The sequence below is a fragment of the Nymphaea colorata genome, chromosome 3 (assembly GCF_008831285.2).
Source record: "Nymphaea colorata isolate Beijing-Zhang1983 chromosome 3, ASM883128v2, whole genome shotgun sequence".
NCBI classification, from domain to species: Eukaryota; Viridiplantae; Streptophyta; class Magnoliopsida; order Nymphaeales; family Nymphaeaceae; genus Nymphaea; species Nymphaea colorata.
In genome coordinates, this window is record NC_045140.1 from 5,110,218 (window position 1) to 5,128,310 (window position 18,093).

General features: G+C 36.1%; 1 protein-coding gene across 4 annotated transcripts in view; it reads left to right on the forward strand.

The window, feature by feature from the left end:
• LOC116250699 (SAGA-associated factor 29 homolog A-like) overlaps positions 1 to 9,011 on the forward strand; it is a 33,358-nt gene extending 24,347 nt beyond the window's left edge. For 3 of the 4 annotated variants that reach the window (XM_031624533.2, XM_031624535.2, XM_031624534.2), the window contains one exon: positions 8,632 to 9,011. In XM_031624533.2, coding sequence (XP_031480393.1) covers positions 8,632 to 8,740 — 109 coding nt within the window. In that variant the 3' untranslated portion in view covers positions 8,741 to 9,011. Of the gene's footprint in view, positions 1 to 7,219; positions 7,299 to 8,631 lie in introns of those variants that run through there. The other variant, XM_050076688.1, reaches the window with a different exon arrangement.
• Positions 9,012 to 18,093: the final 9,082 nt, after the last annotated feature.

Consider the following 18,093-nt stretch of genomic DNA (forward strand, 5'->3'; position numbering starts at 1 on the left):
AGGGACACACTTAGTTGGCTCTAAGTGGGTTTACAACGTGAAGTACAAACCTGATGGCACTGTAGATCGATATAAAGCTCGTTTGGTTGCAAAGGGGTTCAGCCAGAAGTATGGGATCGACTATCTTGAGACCTTTGCCCCTGTTGCAAAGTTGAAGACCGTGAGGGTTATTCTTGCTCTTGCTGTGCATAGGAAGTGGCGTATGGACCAGCTTGATGTTAAAAATGCGTTCTTGAACGGCCATCTGGAGGAAGAAGTCTATATGAGCATGCCTCCCGGGTATGTTCAAGAGGGAAAATGTTGTCACCTCAAGAAAGCTTTGTATGGCTTGAAGCAGTCGCCTAGAGCTTGGTTTGAGAGACTAAGGATCGTTATGAAGTCTACTGGGTACAAGCAAGGAAATGGAGATCATACCCTATTCATAAAGCAGAGAGATGGTATGGTGAGTCTTCTCCTTGTCTACGTTGATGATATGATTGTCACTGGCAGTGATGAAGAAGAAAACAGAAAGATGAAGGAGAGATTAGCTAAAGAATTCGACCTCAAGGATCTGGGTAAGCTGAGATACTTTCTGGGGATAGAGATTGCTCGATCAGAGACAGGGCTGGTTATGAATCAAAGGAAGTACACTCTTGACTTACTAAAGGAGACAGGCAAACTTGGTTGTAGGCCCTATCTTACTCCTATAGAGTCGGGAACTAAGATAAGTATCAAGACGGGCACTATTCTGGATGAGGAAGGAAAAGGGCGATATCAGAGGCTAGTAGGTAAGCTTATCTATCTTACTCTAACTCGCCCTGATATCACGTATGCGGTAAATGTGCTAAGTCAATTTATGCATGCTCCCACGGATTGTCACTGGAAGAGTGCAGAAAGAGTGTTGGGATATCTAAAGAATGACCCAGGAAAAGGACTGCTGTATACTCGACAAGACAAACTTACTATTGAGGGCTACTCAGATGCAGATTGGGCAGGTTGCACTGACACAAGGAGGTCTACTACAGGGTATTGTATCTTTCTTGGAGGTAACCTAGTTGTTTGGAAAAGTAAGAGGCAAGAAGTATGTTCGAGGTCTAGTGCTGAGGCTGAGTACAGGGCTGTTGCAATGGGGGTTACAGAGATGCTGTGGCTGAAGATTCTTTTGACTGATATTGGTGTGGAACTGGGAGATAAAATAAAGATGTACTGTGACAACAAGTCTGCGATTAATCTTGCCAATAATCCAGTTCTACATGACAGGACCAAACATGTGGAGATTGACCGTCATTTTATCCGGGAACGCATTGACTCAAAGGAGCTGATTCTGCCATATATGAAGTCTGAAGATCAAGTTGCAGACGTCCTAACTAAAGGGCTTTGTACTTCTTCATTCGAAAAGAATGTTAGCAAGCTTGGCATGTTTGACATGTATGCCAAGCTTGAGGGGGAGTGTTAGAATATGTTGCTGTGGGAACCGGATCCATTCCTGGACCCGGTTCTATGGGGCGCGGGCACCGAGGCGGGCTCGGTACCCTAGGCGGCTTCTCCTCTCTCCCTCTTTATATTGTCACTTGTGTTTAGTGTTGAATTAAGTGAAATATAATTTTCTCTCTCCTAGGGTTGCGGTGAGCCCCTAGGTCAGAGCCTCCCCGTGGTTTTTCACCTCTTTCTGAGGTTTTTCACGTAGATTGTGTGTTCGTTCTCCACTCTCTCTCTTTGTGGTTCGTGTTTCTACACTATGAAAACAGCAATAAAACGACAACATATTTCTGACAATAATTATAAAATCCTAAAAAAGGTACATCACAAATAAGAACTGAAAAACACAGCAAATATAAAAAAAACAGGGCTGCTGCAAGAGCAAACAATTATTCATCAGTCATCACACACGTTAAAAAAAAAAACTGGACAACAGTGAAAAACTGAACATAAAATGGTGATAGTTTGATAGAATAATAAAACTCAATGGAGACTGTCGGAGGATTGGACGTTGGAGAACTGGAAGACAGCCCACCCTCTCAGGTCACTGTCGCCGGCCACCAAAGGACTGAAAACTGATAAAAGAGAAACACTGGCTGCTTGAGGACTGAATGCATGTTGCCTTGGAGAAGGGCCGAAGGTCGCCGCTAGAAGAAAGTCTGCCGGTTTCAGGTCACCGTTGCATCGATGGCCGCCGGAAAATCATCATCTATCAAGTCTCTCCACACACACACGGAAGGCCGAACTCCAAAGGGATTGGGCTGTTGACTAACTTTAGTCGAAGCCCTAACCCCCTTTTCAATACTTATAATGAAATAATTAAAAAACAAAAAACAAAAAAAGAACACATAGACTCGACGTGGGTTGACTGCACCCGACTCGAGTCAAACGCGAGCCGGGTGTCAAAAATGGACAGAAATGGTCGGGTGCGGCTGACCGCACCCGACTCTTGACTGATTGTGGGTGAGAGTCAAAGCCGCACCCGGGTTCACATCCGCACCTGAGTCGTGTCGACATGTTTGCGGCGGAAAAAATAAAGCGTCTGTGTGACTTAGCTTGACAAAGGTTGACAGCCTCTTTCAATACATTTGGCATGCCATAATCCTGTATTAATAATGATATTTCTTGCATGACTAAGTTTTTAATACAAACAACAATAGAGAAATTACAATGTGCCACCATCCGTCGACTTTCATATTAAGAACTAGAATGGATCTGGATCGAGTCCAGACCCATGATGTCTTATCACACACTTTCCCCCACCCGTCCCCCTCTCCAAGTTGCACACAGTCTTGTACAATGGATGCTTTCCTTTAAGCATCGACAACCTATCTTAGTAACACCTGATCATTGGTTCCAACGAGATCAGGTTCAATCTGCTTTTCCTCAACTTTCTAATGCACATAGTGCTGATTAAATTGTATCCATTTGGCATGACTGATGGACAGAAATGAAAGATATATTGATTGCACTCTGACTATCACATAAGAGTATGTACCGTGAAATCTTCTCTCCAACTTCCATGAGTAGATGTCGAATCCATGTAGCTTATACTTAGCCAATGTCATCGATATATGTTCTGCCTCAGCACTAGATCTAACTATTGCCTTTTGTTTCCTACTACTCCAATGCTACTAAATTCTCCCCCATGAATATTCCATACCTTGAAACAGATCGATCACCTTTTGTCATAGTCTTCAGCCCAATCTGCATTATCATAAACAGTAAGCACATGTTCTCCTTCTTGTAACATTGTGTGTCTGGAAGTGAGTCCATCACCAAGAGTTCCTTTTAGGCTGTCACATAGGTACGTGGGTTATGCCCACGTACCAGTATCGGTACTGCAGTACGCCAATAGTGGTGCGGTGGTGTGCTGTTGGTACATTTGAATCGGTTCCATTCCGATCCAAACCACACTGAATTTCAAAATAAGTCTAAACAATGTGATTCAAAGTTGAATAGCGGTGCACAAATCTGGAATTCCAATAAGAACTTCCTAAGATAATGTGGAAGTGATATACACAACAACCGATTGATCCTGTTTCTCCCAAGCATGATACTTTGAATTTCTGATCTGAACTATCAAGGCTTTTCCTTTTTTGTATTTTTCCTCTCAAGAAATAACCTCTGGTGAAACAGGAGTACTTCCATCTAGGTGGTCCAAAAGACCTTCACTTATAAAAAGGAACGTTTGTCTCTTCTAAGTCAAGAAATTTGAATTGTTCAACTTTTCAGAAACGAGATGACTGGGAAACTTGGACAAAATATTTGAGTGAGAAAAGCTGAAGTCCATAAGGAAAGAAATAGGATAAAGATGAGATATTTCAAGACAAAGACACCCAAATTAATCCAATTCAGTCAAAGCATCCAATGTGAAGTGTGACCAAAAAGTATGTTCACGTGAATGAGTTCTAACATATCAACAGCCGATGCCTGCCCTCCTTTTTTATATTTGCCCTGCTCCTTGCCTTTCGTGGTCTTTTTGTCCTTTCTTCACCTGTTTATTCAGTCTTTCTTCTCTGTGCTCCCTGCTTGCTCATCCCCCTTGTCCATATGTCACATGAGTGCAGGATGTGGCAAGCTCCAGAAAAACTTAGGTGTAGGTGCGGCGAGAGCATATATATATATATATATATATATATATATATATATATATTTATTTATTTATTTATTTATTTACAATAGTAAAAATTTAAATAACAATTAACAAATAGCCACTAAGAATCAACAAAGATTAAAATCATTAGTCTTAAGGATTGTTCTATCAACGGTTACAAAAAAACTTAATGTTTTTATCATTCTTTTGCTTCTCCATCATTATCTAGATTATCTTCAACGCTTTCATTGAAGTCAATATCATCACCAAAATCATTAGTAGGAATAATAGGATTAGCTAAACCTATCTTAGTAGTATATAAGTTGCGCTCTCCTTCAAAGTTGAATTCTTCTAGGTTCACATCTCAATATTGAAATGATCCAAAACTGCATGTTACTATAAGATGAAGATTAAAAAGTTGAAATATAAAAGAAAAAAACAAAATAGGCATATCAAATTTATAATACCTATATTCATTTTCTTTTCTTTAAAGTAGACACAAGTTGGAGTGCACATAAACCAGGTCTTCTTGATGCTTGCTAGCAAGTTTATTCCTTTTAATATTGTGTATATGAGAATATGTGCTCTAATTTCTTTCACAACATGATGATGTAACAGGCTGACTAAGTAATCTTAATGCTAAGTTTTTAGAGAGGTGGCATTGTTGAACCATATGTCGACCACCAATCAAAGGAACTTAGCTCTTCATCTTCTCTTGCTGCCTCTACATCTTTATAATCAAATGCATTGAACTTTGAATATTCATAATTGACTTGTTTTCTAACATAGGAACATGAATAAAGTCTTTCTATGTATTATATTTTATTCTTCGATATCCCATGATATTGATTTGGAGGGACACGTCTAGGAGCTCCTTCTAGCCATTTTTTTGTATAATATTTAAGAAAGAATGAGCCATGCAATGCAGTGGAGTATTACTTTTTTCCCATCTTTCTACTAATATTAAATGTATGGGATAAAAAAACTCTGAATTTATAGATTTAATTTGCTCAATCATATTATCCCACATTTCATAAACCTTATGAAGTATAAACTCATTTTTTGTCATAGACATAAATATCGTGATATTTTTGAAAATATTTCGATATTTATGAAAAAACAAGAAAAACGGTAGATTTGGCAAAATATCATGATATTTTCAAACTATCGCCTAAAAATAAATGTTTTTATCACGATAAAATTGGATAAAAATGCATTTTTATTGTGTTTTTGTTGCTGTCTAAACCTGCACTCAAACAGGGGCATTGTTGTATTTTTTGAAAAAAATTAAAACTTTAACTGCACATGCTCTATTTCGTTTTTGAAAGTGGTAGTTTTTGTAAAGAATTAGTTTTGAAGGTTGTTTTGAACTTTTTTTTTAGTGGTAAAAATGGAAAGAGGAAAGAGGATTAGGGCTTTTAAGCCTTTTTTCCCTCCACAATAGGGTTTAGGGCCTTTGGTTATCACTGCTCTTGAGAGAGTCAGAGAACTTGGAGACGTGAGGAGAAGAAGATCAGCGTCCAGCGGTAGGTTTTTTTTTTTGCAGTTTTTTTTTGTTTTTGTTGTCGATTTTCCTTCACTCCCCGATTTTCCTTCACTCCCCGATTTTCCTTCACTCCCACCTACTGCACTTTGCAAATACGTGGAATGCATACTTTGATTAGAGATAAGAACATACCGGCATAGCAACAAATGACTTTGTTTTCTACTCAGATAGACTTATAACTTTATAAGGCTGGTAATCCATCAATCTTTAAATTGCTTCCCAAGCTTAATCTTTTAACTATTCAATAGAGGAGCAGCGAACAACAAGCTTTTCGCCTTCAAGTTCTTTTTTTTATTTTTTCTATTTTTAAAAGAATTTAAGATTTTTCTGAGAAAATTATTTTCACCGAAAAAAAACCCGAGAAAAATCTCACCGACATTTTTCCAAGAATGATATTTGTGGCTATGTTTTTTATCTACTTCTCTCAGTATGTACAAATTGGCTGTGTAAACTCCAAAAAATATGTCAATATATCCCACCATTTATCATCCACAATAATGTTCTTAATTGCTTGAGCTTTAACCTCATCTTCAGCATAAACTTTCAATCTTTGTCAGCCACCATATGATCTAATCCTTCCTTACTCGCTTAAACCTTTCCAACACAATGATGATGGAAGCAAATCATGCCTCAACAACTTTCAATAATTTCATATATGAAAAGCTACCAAAAGGAGACAATGCACTGTTGGTAATTAACAATGAAATTCTTAATATTCTTTGCATTTCTTTCTATATCTTCAATCTATGAAAATAATTCATGTCCTTGAGGATCTTTTTCTTTACTTGGTGGACTGCATGTCCTTTAATGCCAAATTTAGAGTATACGCAATACAGGGAGTCCAGAAGACGTGAGGAAATTCACTTCTCAAACTTAAGCTAGCAGTCTTGCAGACAATAACATTCTTATGATGTTCTGCACTACCTTCTCAGGACTAACTTCTTTGATAATTTTTACAAATAGCCGCTTCAAATATTTAACATCTTTATACTCTCTAGATGCATCAACTGTTTTCTTAAATTCTAACTCATCATATGCAATAACAATAAAGTTAATTAGTGGATGTCCTTGAATATCCGTCCACCCATCAGAAAAAATTGATACACCAGTTGAATTTCATTTAAACTTTGTCATAGCTAATCTTTCTTCGACATCGTTCGTTTTCATTCCTAAGAATTGATGTTCGTAACCTTTCTGAGCTTGGAGGCATATATTCAACCAATTTGTTGTTCGCAACTACAAGCACAAACTTCTTCCAATAGGGATTTCTAGCTAATTAAAAGGAATGCAACTAGAATAGAAAAATTTACCAGCCAATTTATCTAATTTTGCTCTTCCACATGAATTAAAATATGCCACTAAAGTATTTTCTCATGCCTTTCTTTTCTTATCACCACCCGTAAGAGACATGCCTCTATTACTAGCACGCGTTTTCATGTGTTGTATTGTATCAGCATTCTCTTGTAACATTTTATATTCTCTAACTTTGTCTACCAGAATTTTGTTATATACTCAAATTCCAAAATTTGATTACTTCAAAAGATGTGCCTTCACTCTTGTGTAAGATTCAGCAAATGAACCCTTGCAATATTTACACACAAATGAACCCTTGAATGCAGGTGCCAATGCGACATATCCCAAAAAAATTGGGTGCGAGGCTGCGGCAAGGATGTATATATATAATATATTTATTTTATAATTTATATATATATATATATGTATGTATTTATATATATATATATATAATTTTAGCTTGTTTCTTAGCTTAATCTGTCATTTCTTTTTACTTTTATTACTATACATAAAGAAGGAAAGGGACAGGGAGAAGAAAAAAGAATGGAAATATTTTGAACTTGCATAAGAAAGGACGCGGTTGGGTGCATATCGGAGCTGCACGAGCACCAGCAGCAGGGTGCGGCCCCTTTTTTGAAGAGTCCATGTGACATAGGCTAAAGCTATTTTATCAAGAAGAGAAGGACAAAATGTGGAGGAGCACCTTGACAGAAGGTGGCAGCCTCTTTCAATGCATTTGTCATGTCCTAGTTCTGTATTGATAATGAGATTTTTTGCATGAGTAAGTATTAAGAACAATGATAGAGAAGAGAAATTACAATGTGCCACTGTGTGGTCGACTTTCAGATTAAGAGATAGAATGGATCTAGATCGAATCCAGATCCAGGATGTCTTATCATCTTGGACACTAGAATGGAGACCTAGATTAACATGGTATTTGCTACTTCCTGTCAGCTTTAGTAAATGTAGCTTGATCAAATGTCTTCATGGTTACCCTAGGAGAATTAGGCACAGTACGTGTATAGAGAATCATAATTTTTCATGGTTTTTCAATCTAAATCTAGAAAAATATGTAAATCTTGCTTGAGTTTCTAAATCATCTATTTACTTAGCAGTTTGCTTGGCCTTGTGGTAACTGTGCCACTTTTTTTGTTCTATGGTAAGAAACATGTGCATAAAAAATCTGATTTTTTTCTTGGTTTGTCAATCGTTAAATAGAGCTAGACAAATATGTAGAATCTTGTCCTTTGTTCTAAGTCATCGACTTGGCAGCTTGCTTGGCCTCAGCATGTGGCAACCCTGCCCTTTTCTTTGTCCTGTGGTAATTTAAACATGATGAAGCGACTTTAATTTAGGCAGAAATTGCTTGTTAACTTTAGCTTAGGCAGCAGTAGCTTATTGTGGTAATGGGTAACGACCAAACCATTTCTAAGAATTGAAATGTGGAATGAACTGGGATTTAACCCACACAATGAGTTTACCAATTGAAGATTCATTAAGCATTTAAAGTAATGTCCCTTTTACTGAAAGGAATAGAAGCTGTACTTAGCACTAAATCAATAGCCTGTAAAAACATGAGCTCTTAATGCTGAAAGCGGCATTTTCTAAAGTTTTCTTAAGAGTGACGAAGAAAACATAAGATGTTGATGTTCCAAATATTCTTATTTGAGCTAGTGAGGGTACTTGGTCGTTTAACTATTTTGTGCTGATTGCTGTTATCTTTTTTGGATCCTCTCAGCTATTTACTGGAGTTTGATGACGATGAAGAAGAAGGATCTCCTGGTCTTCCCAGAAGGCAAATACCTTTTTACAAGGTTGTTCCTCTTCCAGAAGGGCATCGTCAGTGATTCTGAAGTGTACAGTACTCTTGCCTTGTTTGTGGATGTCTTGTAAATTATGTCCATCTGGTTATTTGCGATTCTGCTGGATGCCCCCCAATCCAGGAATTGCCTAACCGGTGTCTGCTGTTTTTGTATATTTTGGAAGCGTCCAGAAACTTTGATGCCGAATGACTAGGGCCTCTCGAACATGAAAGCTTGGACAAAGCTTTTGTAAAACAGTACCACTCTTAACTGCAGAATTGGCAAGTTTATAGTACCACTAAGAGATTCTCTTTTAGATGTACTATGCAAGTCACCCCCATTGGTTGTTATTGTATTTCTAATTCCCTGCCATCTCATGTTGATATAAAAGGTTACGACCCTTCATGAAAGCGTAGATGCAAAATGTGAAACCCTGGTCTTGTCTGAGGGTTTTAGTTCGAAATCCTGCAAGGCGTGAAGCTTAGCTTGAGTATCAAGCAAAGAAAGGAAAACAGACGAAAAAGCGGGCAAGGCAGGAATGCTTAGTGTACATCATCATCTAGTGCATGGTCGGCTCTTTCTAATTATTGTTAACCTTGGCGTCTGCTCTCGCCACGCATAAAATTTGTATGAAATAAAAATGCAGCTCTGGTTTCACGCGAGATGGTTACGTGGTTTCTCGCAAGATGGTTACGTTCATCTCATGCACAGCCCTCGGGGAATGACCTGTGGTCCTTTGGCCTATTTTTAGGATAACCTTGATCCATTCTTACGGGTAGGTATTGTGTACTGTACACCTTTGTATTGTGCACAGGCCTACCTCCTTGGGGGTTTGACAGCTCTACATCATAAGTGTTATTACAGGCTCAGATTTTCATCCAATGCGGCATTGAAGGCTGCCCTAAGCCTTCAACCCTGTTATCTATAGGGCCCATTGGTAAAAAAAATTTAGATAAAAATGCATGAAATAAATTTAATGGATTTAATTTCAAAAAATAAAATCCCCATCCTAGTTTCTTGTGTGTGATGGGCATAAAATAGAAATTCTATAAAGTATCACTTTTTTTATGGTTGGAAAACCTAACCAAAGGGGAGAAATTGAAATGAAAGAAGCCTGTTCATGGCTCGATGGAGCCACTGACGGATAGGAAAAAACCGATTAACACTACAAAAAAGATGGTTTCACCGACACACGGAAAATATAATGTCGATGAAAGCTGATTTTTACTGACATTCAAAGCTAAATGTTGGTAAGCATAAATTTTCACTGATGTCTAGAGGAGGACGTCGGCTAAGAAAAGTCTTCACCAATGTGTGGAGCTCTTGTATCGTTGAAGTTGCACCTTTATGGACACACTACAGTTCTCGTGTCGAAGAAAGTGTTCGAGGTTGAAGATTACCGACGTCTAGCTTAGTGTGTCGGTCAAAAGTACAGGTATTGGTCTAATTTTTACTGACACGTGACATTCTCGGCGTTGTTGAAATGTATCTCCATTGAAACATTATCGATGTAAACATTGTGTGTCACTAAAACTCTACTTTGGTTGATGTGTTGACTACAAACATTTGCTAATACCCTTTTCACCAACGCGCCTCAGAAGTCGGTAATGTTTACCGCATTAACATTACTGATGTTTTTAAGTAATGCCTTTACCAATGTGTCTCATGCGTCGGTAAATGCTTCCCTAATTATTACATCTGCCTGAACCCGTCTTCTCATTCATTCTTCTTCCCTCTTTTCTTTTTTCTTTTCTTTTCTCTTCTCTCTTCCTCCCACCAGCAATTTTCTGGCAAACTCTTTTTTCTTCATCATGTTTTTGGACTGCTTGAAGCTTCAAAAGGTTGGTTCCTCAATTTTCTCTCTCATTTTTTCTAATTCTATATGATTTAAAGTTATAACATGCTTGTATGGTACAAATTTGATTTTTTTCAACAAGATCTCACCGTTTTTTGTAGTATTAGGCATTAAAACCTTGTAAGTATACATGTGCTTATTTACAGAATGTGCTTATTTACATAATATTATTTATAGAATGCATATGCCAAATTCAAGTACACATATGCTTATTTATTTACAGAATATTAGTTTGATTGGTTGTCATTTGAATGCACTTGTGGATGTTTTAATGCTTTCGGTCCCTAACCTTTTTATCTACCCATCAAGTGTTTGACGAGTTGTTTAAACGAGTGAAAAATTATATTTTTCTTGAACTGCTTGGATTCTAGCGTCATTTAGGAATTATGTAGCATGTTACATCACTGTATTATATTTTTCTTGAACAACTTGGATTCTAGCATACTTTAAGAATTATGTAGTATGTTACATCATTGTATGGTGCAATAAATCTTTTGTTAGTGATATTTTAGTTAAGGATAAGATGATATTTATATTATATATATGTTAAAGTTGTCAATTTTTGACGTTGTTCTCAAGGTATAGGATTATCCAAATAAAATATTTAAGTAATTATTTAAAAGATTGCATGACAAGCTACACAACGAGTATTCATTTGCACGAATCGAAAACCAAATAGTTAAACTTTAGTATTGACAATATAGGAGTTGATCATGTTGAAGTTGGTTGTGCATGTTTATTAAAAGATGAATAATCAAACTTGGATTATAAAAAAAAAGAGACAATTTGGAATATGTAACCCGTGTAAAGCAATTTTGTCTATGTTATCGCACATAATGTGATAGTGAATGGAAGAATGAGATATTTTTGTGTAAGATGCAATAATGTCTTCACTGAGGCTACTAAAGATGTCATCGATCACATCATATGTAATGGTTTTGTAGAGACGTATCTTTATTGGGAATATCATGGGGAGAGAAGAAATTTACATGAATGTGCATCATAAATAGTTGTAGAAAATATTCAAGGGTTGCTATCAAACTTGTTCTATGTACAACCGGATGCATCATCTTTTCATATGGCAGTTAGCATGGAAGATCATTAGATCAACAATGATTATGAAAGATCGATTAAAGATATTGAACATCCACTGTATCCATGGTGCAACAAATTTACGAAGATGAGTTTTTTAATATGATTATTTTCTATAAAAAATTTATGTTGGTAGACAGACAAAAGCTTTGGTTTGTTATTTGAGTTGTTAATAGATGCATTTCCTACAGGGTAGAACTGTCGGAATCAGTTTATGAGGCAAAGAAAATCATTGGAGAGTTGAAGGTTGATTGCCAAAAAATTGATATGTATCTTAGTAATTTTATGTTATTTAGAAATGAGGACACAACGAAATATACATATAATAAATCTGATACTTCATGATGAAAAGACAATGATGATGAACAGATACACACAAAGGCATGTAAGCATCAGAGGACATTAATGAAGACTCTACGATATTTTCCCTCACTATAGTTATGAAGAGAATATTCACAATGACTGAAATTGCAAAACATATGATATGGCACAGTGACCAGCGTCTAAAGAATGGAGTCCTTAGATACCCAGTAGATGGTGCAACATTGAAGAACTTTGATGAGATGCAACCACCATTTACATTTGAAGCTCAAAATGTATGATTGGGTTTGACTAATGGTGGATTCAACCTATTTGGAAACTTAAGTTCAACCTACAGCGTATAGCTTGTGGTGCTGGTGATATATAATTTGCCACCTTGGATGTGCATGAAGCAACCATATATGTTGTTATTAATCATATTAGGACCAGCAATTCCAAACACAAATAGCATGGATGTATGTCTACATCGATGAATTGAATTTGTTATGGACTGTGGGAGTACGTGTATTTGACTTTTATAGACAACAACATTTTCAAATGTATGGTTTTATTGTGGAATGTACATGATTTTTCGGGACATGCATACATATTGGGTTGGAATACGAAAGGTAAGCTAACTTGTTCTGTCTGTTGCAAAGATACACGTAGTTGCAAAATAAAACATAGCAAAAAGATGTGTTATATGAGTCATCGTCATTGGCTTCCATTGAGTCATAAATATCGAAAAAATAAACACACGTTTGATGGTGCGGTGGAATGAAGACCAGCTTCCCGACACATGACTGTAGGGTCATAACTATTGCACCATATGGCATTGAACACAGACATGGAAGAAGGACTAAACTATAGTTGAAAGAAAAAAAAAAGGATATCTTTCACTTTGCCATATTGGGAGCATAACATATTACATCAGTTGTATTGTAATATAAGTGCGAACATTTGTTATATTTATACATTTGGTTCATGAACATGTAATTGTTTCGTTTGATAGATAGAAAATGTAAGCAAGTATGTTGTATTTGTATTTTCGATTTTCGGACAAATTATGTTATACTTGGATAGAGAAGAAAACTTAAAAAAATTTTACCGATGCATAAATTTGCATCGATAAATAGTAATAGTGATGTTAGGCAGACGTTATTTAAAGTTTTACCGATGTCTAGTGCTTTGTCAGTAAATAATTTTGCCAATGTCCAGTTATATGTCGGTAAAAACTTTTACAGATGTCTATGTCCATTGTCGGTATAAGTTTTACCAACGGCCTTTAAAATGTCGAAAATAATTAATTATTAGCGACGCAGTCAGACATTAGTAATAGTCGATATTTACCTACGTCTAGACTGCGCTAGTGAAATCTTACACTGACGTGCCGGTCTAGTGTGTGAGTGTTAATTTTTACCAACACACTCTTCATCAATGATATCATGAAACCTCTGTACAAGCATTACCAGCACATGTCTTTGTTTCACCGACGTTTTTTAGACGTTGGTAATGCTTAGTTGTTTTGTAGTGTAACCAACAATTTTAGTGCATAACTCAAAATGGATCTGGCAATATGTTTGTGATTTCTTCATGTAGCTCCCCTATTCCCATGATGGAGAAGAGGAAACATATTTTTTGATAAACCAGAAGCCACTTAAGCAAACCAATTGAGCCAGAGAAAATCTCACAGTTGTCGTTTTTTATGGTAAAAAAATGCAATGTTGATCACCAACTGGGACTTTGACATGACTACCGTCCTCTCCCAATAGACTATCATGGGGCTTGGAAAGCCCCTGACCAGCAAGAACCGCCAGTCTGAGAGGGCGCTGACCCTCAGGAAGTGGTAGAATATAGTTTGTTACTGGCCATGGGTGTTGAGCTTGAAAGAGAGGTAGTCCAATTACCTCACGTTCCTCTTCTTAGGTAACGATTGATAATTAGTATATTTGTGAGTGTTTTATGAATTTATAAAAGAAAATGTGGGCCATAGATATAACTTAGAGCTTAAACCTGAATAATTTATGCGGATAAAATGTGGCATAGTCTTGACATCCAAAATATTCTCAATAATAAACTTGATAAAGTATACTTAATAAAAACTTAATAACAAAACCAACAAAATTCACAAAATGAACTCAACAAGCTATGAGTTAAATAATATACTTGCATTATTTGTCAAACTGAAACTTACAAAAGTAAGATACATGAACTCACCTCAACAAGCTCATGTAGTAAGCGAACACCCAAGCACCCAATGCCCTTACACTTGAGCACACACTTGAAACTCTCACACACCAGCTCACGAAGTGAGCACACAAGCATCGTTCACTTGCTCAAGACGCTCAACACTTTTATTTGATGCATTATACAATGGCCAACACCCCTATTTATAGGGAAGAAGAAGTCGGTGGTGGATGATTCCACTGAGTAATACCATTTTTTTTTAATTTTATTTCACCTTTAATCATTCCATTTAAGCACCAACATACCAAAGGAGTCTCAAAGCCTCTTGAGTCTTCTCGACTCTTCCTAGGAAGTCGGTGATGACTCTTTACAATCTCCCCCTCATTACCAACTCTCTGCATATAGCTCTTTGCAGTCTTCCGAACTTGAGCAGTAACTATACCAGTTCTATGAATTTGTTAATGACCTGCCCTTCTATTGTAATGTGCATCAACCTTTTATTCTTTAGCAAACTTAGCCTTCTCCACAATGATGTAGTAAGCATCAATGTACTTTGGATTTGCTTTTTGAACTCTTGTAAATCTTCTTAGTGTTACTAGTGCTTCTTTTAGTTCTTCAAGTTGTGATGGCATTTCATCTTTTATATTTTACTGTTGAAAATAACTAACCCCTATTCTCCATGGATGCTCGTTTTCTTTAGCCTTGGACTGTGTTCAAGTGTTTGAACTCGTTCCTCTGATTCAACTGGTTCTAAATGCAAAGGCTCAAGCTCTTCATGATTCACTACCTCAACTTGTATTTTGTCTTGAATATCTCTCTGAAAGACTGAAAAGTCTTGAAGCATCTTTTTTTTTCTGACCACCATGATGATGTTTTATTGAAGATGATACCATGAGAGACATGAACTTGTCATGTGCTAGAATTAGCATATCCCTATCCCTTCTGATATGGATCATAGCTGACAATGACACACCTTTGTGTTTTCTTGTCGAACTTAGCCCTGTCTTGCTCAGATAAAAAAATAGCATATACAATCAAATACTCTAATATAACTCACAGATTGCTTCTTTTTATGGAGCATTTCATATGGACACTTAAAATTGAAACTTGGCAATGATAGGTGATTAATTATAAAATCGTGGTGGCATGTTCTTTGCATGCATCATACTTCAGCATGCTTCTGCTATGTGATGATTCTTCCATTCTACCACTCCATTTTGTTGAGGTATATAGGTACATATAAATTGTCTTTGAAATATCATGTTGCCTTGTGTATGTCATAAATATTCCAAATGTATATTCACCACGATTATCAGTTTGTAGACACTGAATCTTATATCTAAGTTCTTTTCTTACCATCTGGTGAAACTTCTTTCAAGTGCTTCAAACATTTTTTTCATGAAATAGACTCAATTATATCAAAAAATCATCAATAAATGTGATAAAATGCTACTTGCCTCCAACTAATCGGTATGCACTTTCTTGAATATATCTGAATGCACAAGCCCAAATGGTGCTTTAACTATATACTTTGATTCTTTGAATGACCTCCTGTGTGCTTTTCCATATTGACATCTTGGGCATACATTATCTGTTTGCACCTCGAGTTTGGCAGGTCAATCAACTGCCCCTTATTAGACATCTCTCAGAGTTTGTTATATCCAACATGAGCGACTCTCTCATCCCAGATATCTAGAATGTCATTTTTTTTTGCTTTATCAATATATGTTGTTTTTGTTTACGAAACATAATTGATTGAACTTTTCTTTCTTCAAATATGGGAGTACCTTGAACATCTAAGTCTCTATAAACTTTCACATTTTTTGGGTGGAACAATATATAGTGACCTAAAGTTGTAATTTGTAGTACAAACAACAAATTCTTAGCCATTCCTGAAACATGATAAACATTTCGTAAAGTCTCGTTTTTACCAAGGTTACCTACAACCTTTGCTTCTCTAATGTGTGCCACTGGGAGCTATGTGGTTAGGAGTAACAATAATTTGATTACCTTCATATTCTTTCATACTTATAAACTTGCTCTCATCACCAATCATATGATTCAGCATCCAAAATCAAGTATCCAATCAGTTTAATAATTAAACTTTTTCTAATCCTCCTTTGTTGATTTTATCTGAACAGAATTACATCCTTCTTCCTCTTTAACCTCCATCGAGTACAGAAATGATTTTTTTTTTTATACAATCTTATCAACTCCCCCATGTTGTTTACTTGTCGTGACTACATTTCTTAATCTATTTTGTCTCTATAGTCACAAAAAATAGCCTAATTTGTCACACCTAAAACACTTCTTCTTTGATACCCACTGTTGTGTGTTTTCTCGTTTTCTTTTCTATATTTTTCTTTTCGTCAAAGCTCTAACGTTGGGGCTTAATGATCGGCTTGGTTGGCCAACATGATCTCTGACTTTTACTAAATAAAGCTTTATCATTATTTACTTTGAGTGAAAACTCAGTCATTTGCTTCGCCAATGTTTCTTAATCAATCAAAAGATTCTCTAACTCCAACAAAGTTTGTTGAACTGGTCAGCCCTAAACAACAGTTATAAAATTGCTAAATTCTGGATGAAATCAACGAACAAGAACTCTCTGCATACAGGTCTCACTAATCTTAGACTCAAGATCAATTTGACAAATCTTCCTACAGATACTTTTAACTTTCATAACATACTCTACTATCAACACGTTTCCGTAAATTAATATAGCTAATTCACTTTCTAATAGTTATAGGTGGGCATCATTAGTTCGAGAAAATAGGGTTGCAAATGCATCTCATATTTTTTTAGGAGTCTTAGAACCATGTATATGCTTTAATAAATCCTTCTCAATTGATACCTTAATTGTAAATAGAGATTTCACTGCTTTGATCATCCATTTCTTCTTAGCTTGCTCGTCGACAGGAATATTTATGTCTGATCCTAGCACTATATCTCATAATTCATGTCCTATAAAATAAGACTCTATACAAGGTTCCTAGTAGCCATAATTGCTATTGTTTGTTCTTCATCCTTGAAAGTGCAGATTTTTTCTCCACATGTGAGCAGGGGGAGTTTTTTAAAAATGAAAAATCTACACTCTAGGAGTCAGTTTGGTGAGGGCCTTGGCTCTTTTATTGCTCTGTAGGATGAAATACTTATCCAGTTCACTCAATTGCTGATCGAACAAATAATTGGTAGTTAAATGCTCTAAGGTAATTTTGTTATCAGTTTTAGTGATTAGGAAATGTGAGTGTGTCCTTTAACCAGATTCTTCTTAATTTTTTAGTTTGGCCTCCATATGTTTCAGATCAGTCTTTTAGATCTAAAATATATAAGGAACTGAGGACGGACAAATACAAGTTAGTTTTGCTCTAATGGAAGAAAGAAAAATGACATGATCTTCTAAAAGAGGATGCCTCTGTAGTTTGATGTCTCCAGAAAATTCTTTTCCAACTAGGTTAAAGGATCCGACATGATCTTCATGTGAAAAATGAAGGTGGGAATCCTAGACATATCTTTGATGTGTTTCACTGTCATAAAAAGTTGCCTTGTATCAGCTGATATAATATTGTAGCTGAAAAAAGTATATTTTTTCTATTTTTATGTTTTTTAATTTTTATTTTGAAAATAGTTTTTGACCTAATAGTCAAAAGATATCATTCAGCTTGATTGATACAGCTGATAAAACCCAGTTTTTGTCTTTTGGGAAGCTATAATTCACTTCTAAGACCAATATTTAAGACATAAATGCGCCTCTATTAATGATGCATTTATTAATTATCTTACTGCAATGAATTTCTCCTTATCAAATCAATTATGCCTTCTGTTAGTAGCATAATTGGTATATTTAATTCTTGGTTAACCAATAATGCTAGACAATTTAACATAGTAAAAGCTGAACTTATTCAAAGTGTAAGCACTATAAAGTATTTTTCCACCATTGTATTATTACAAAATACGATAGTTA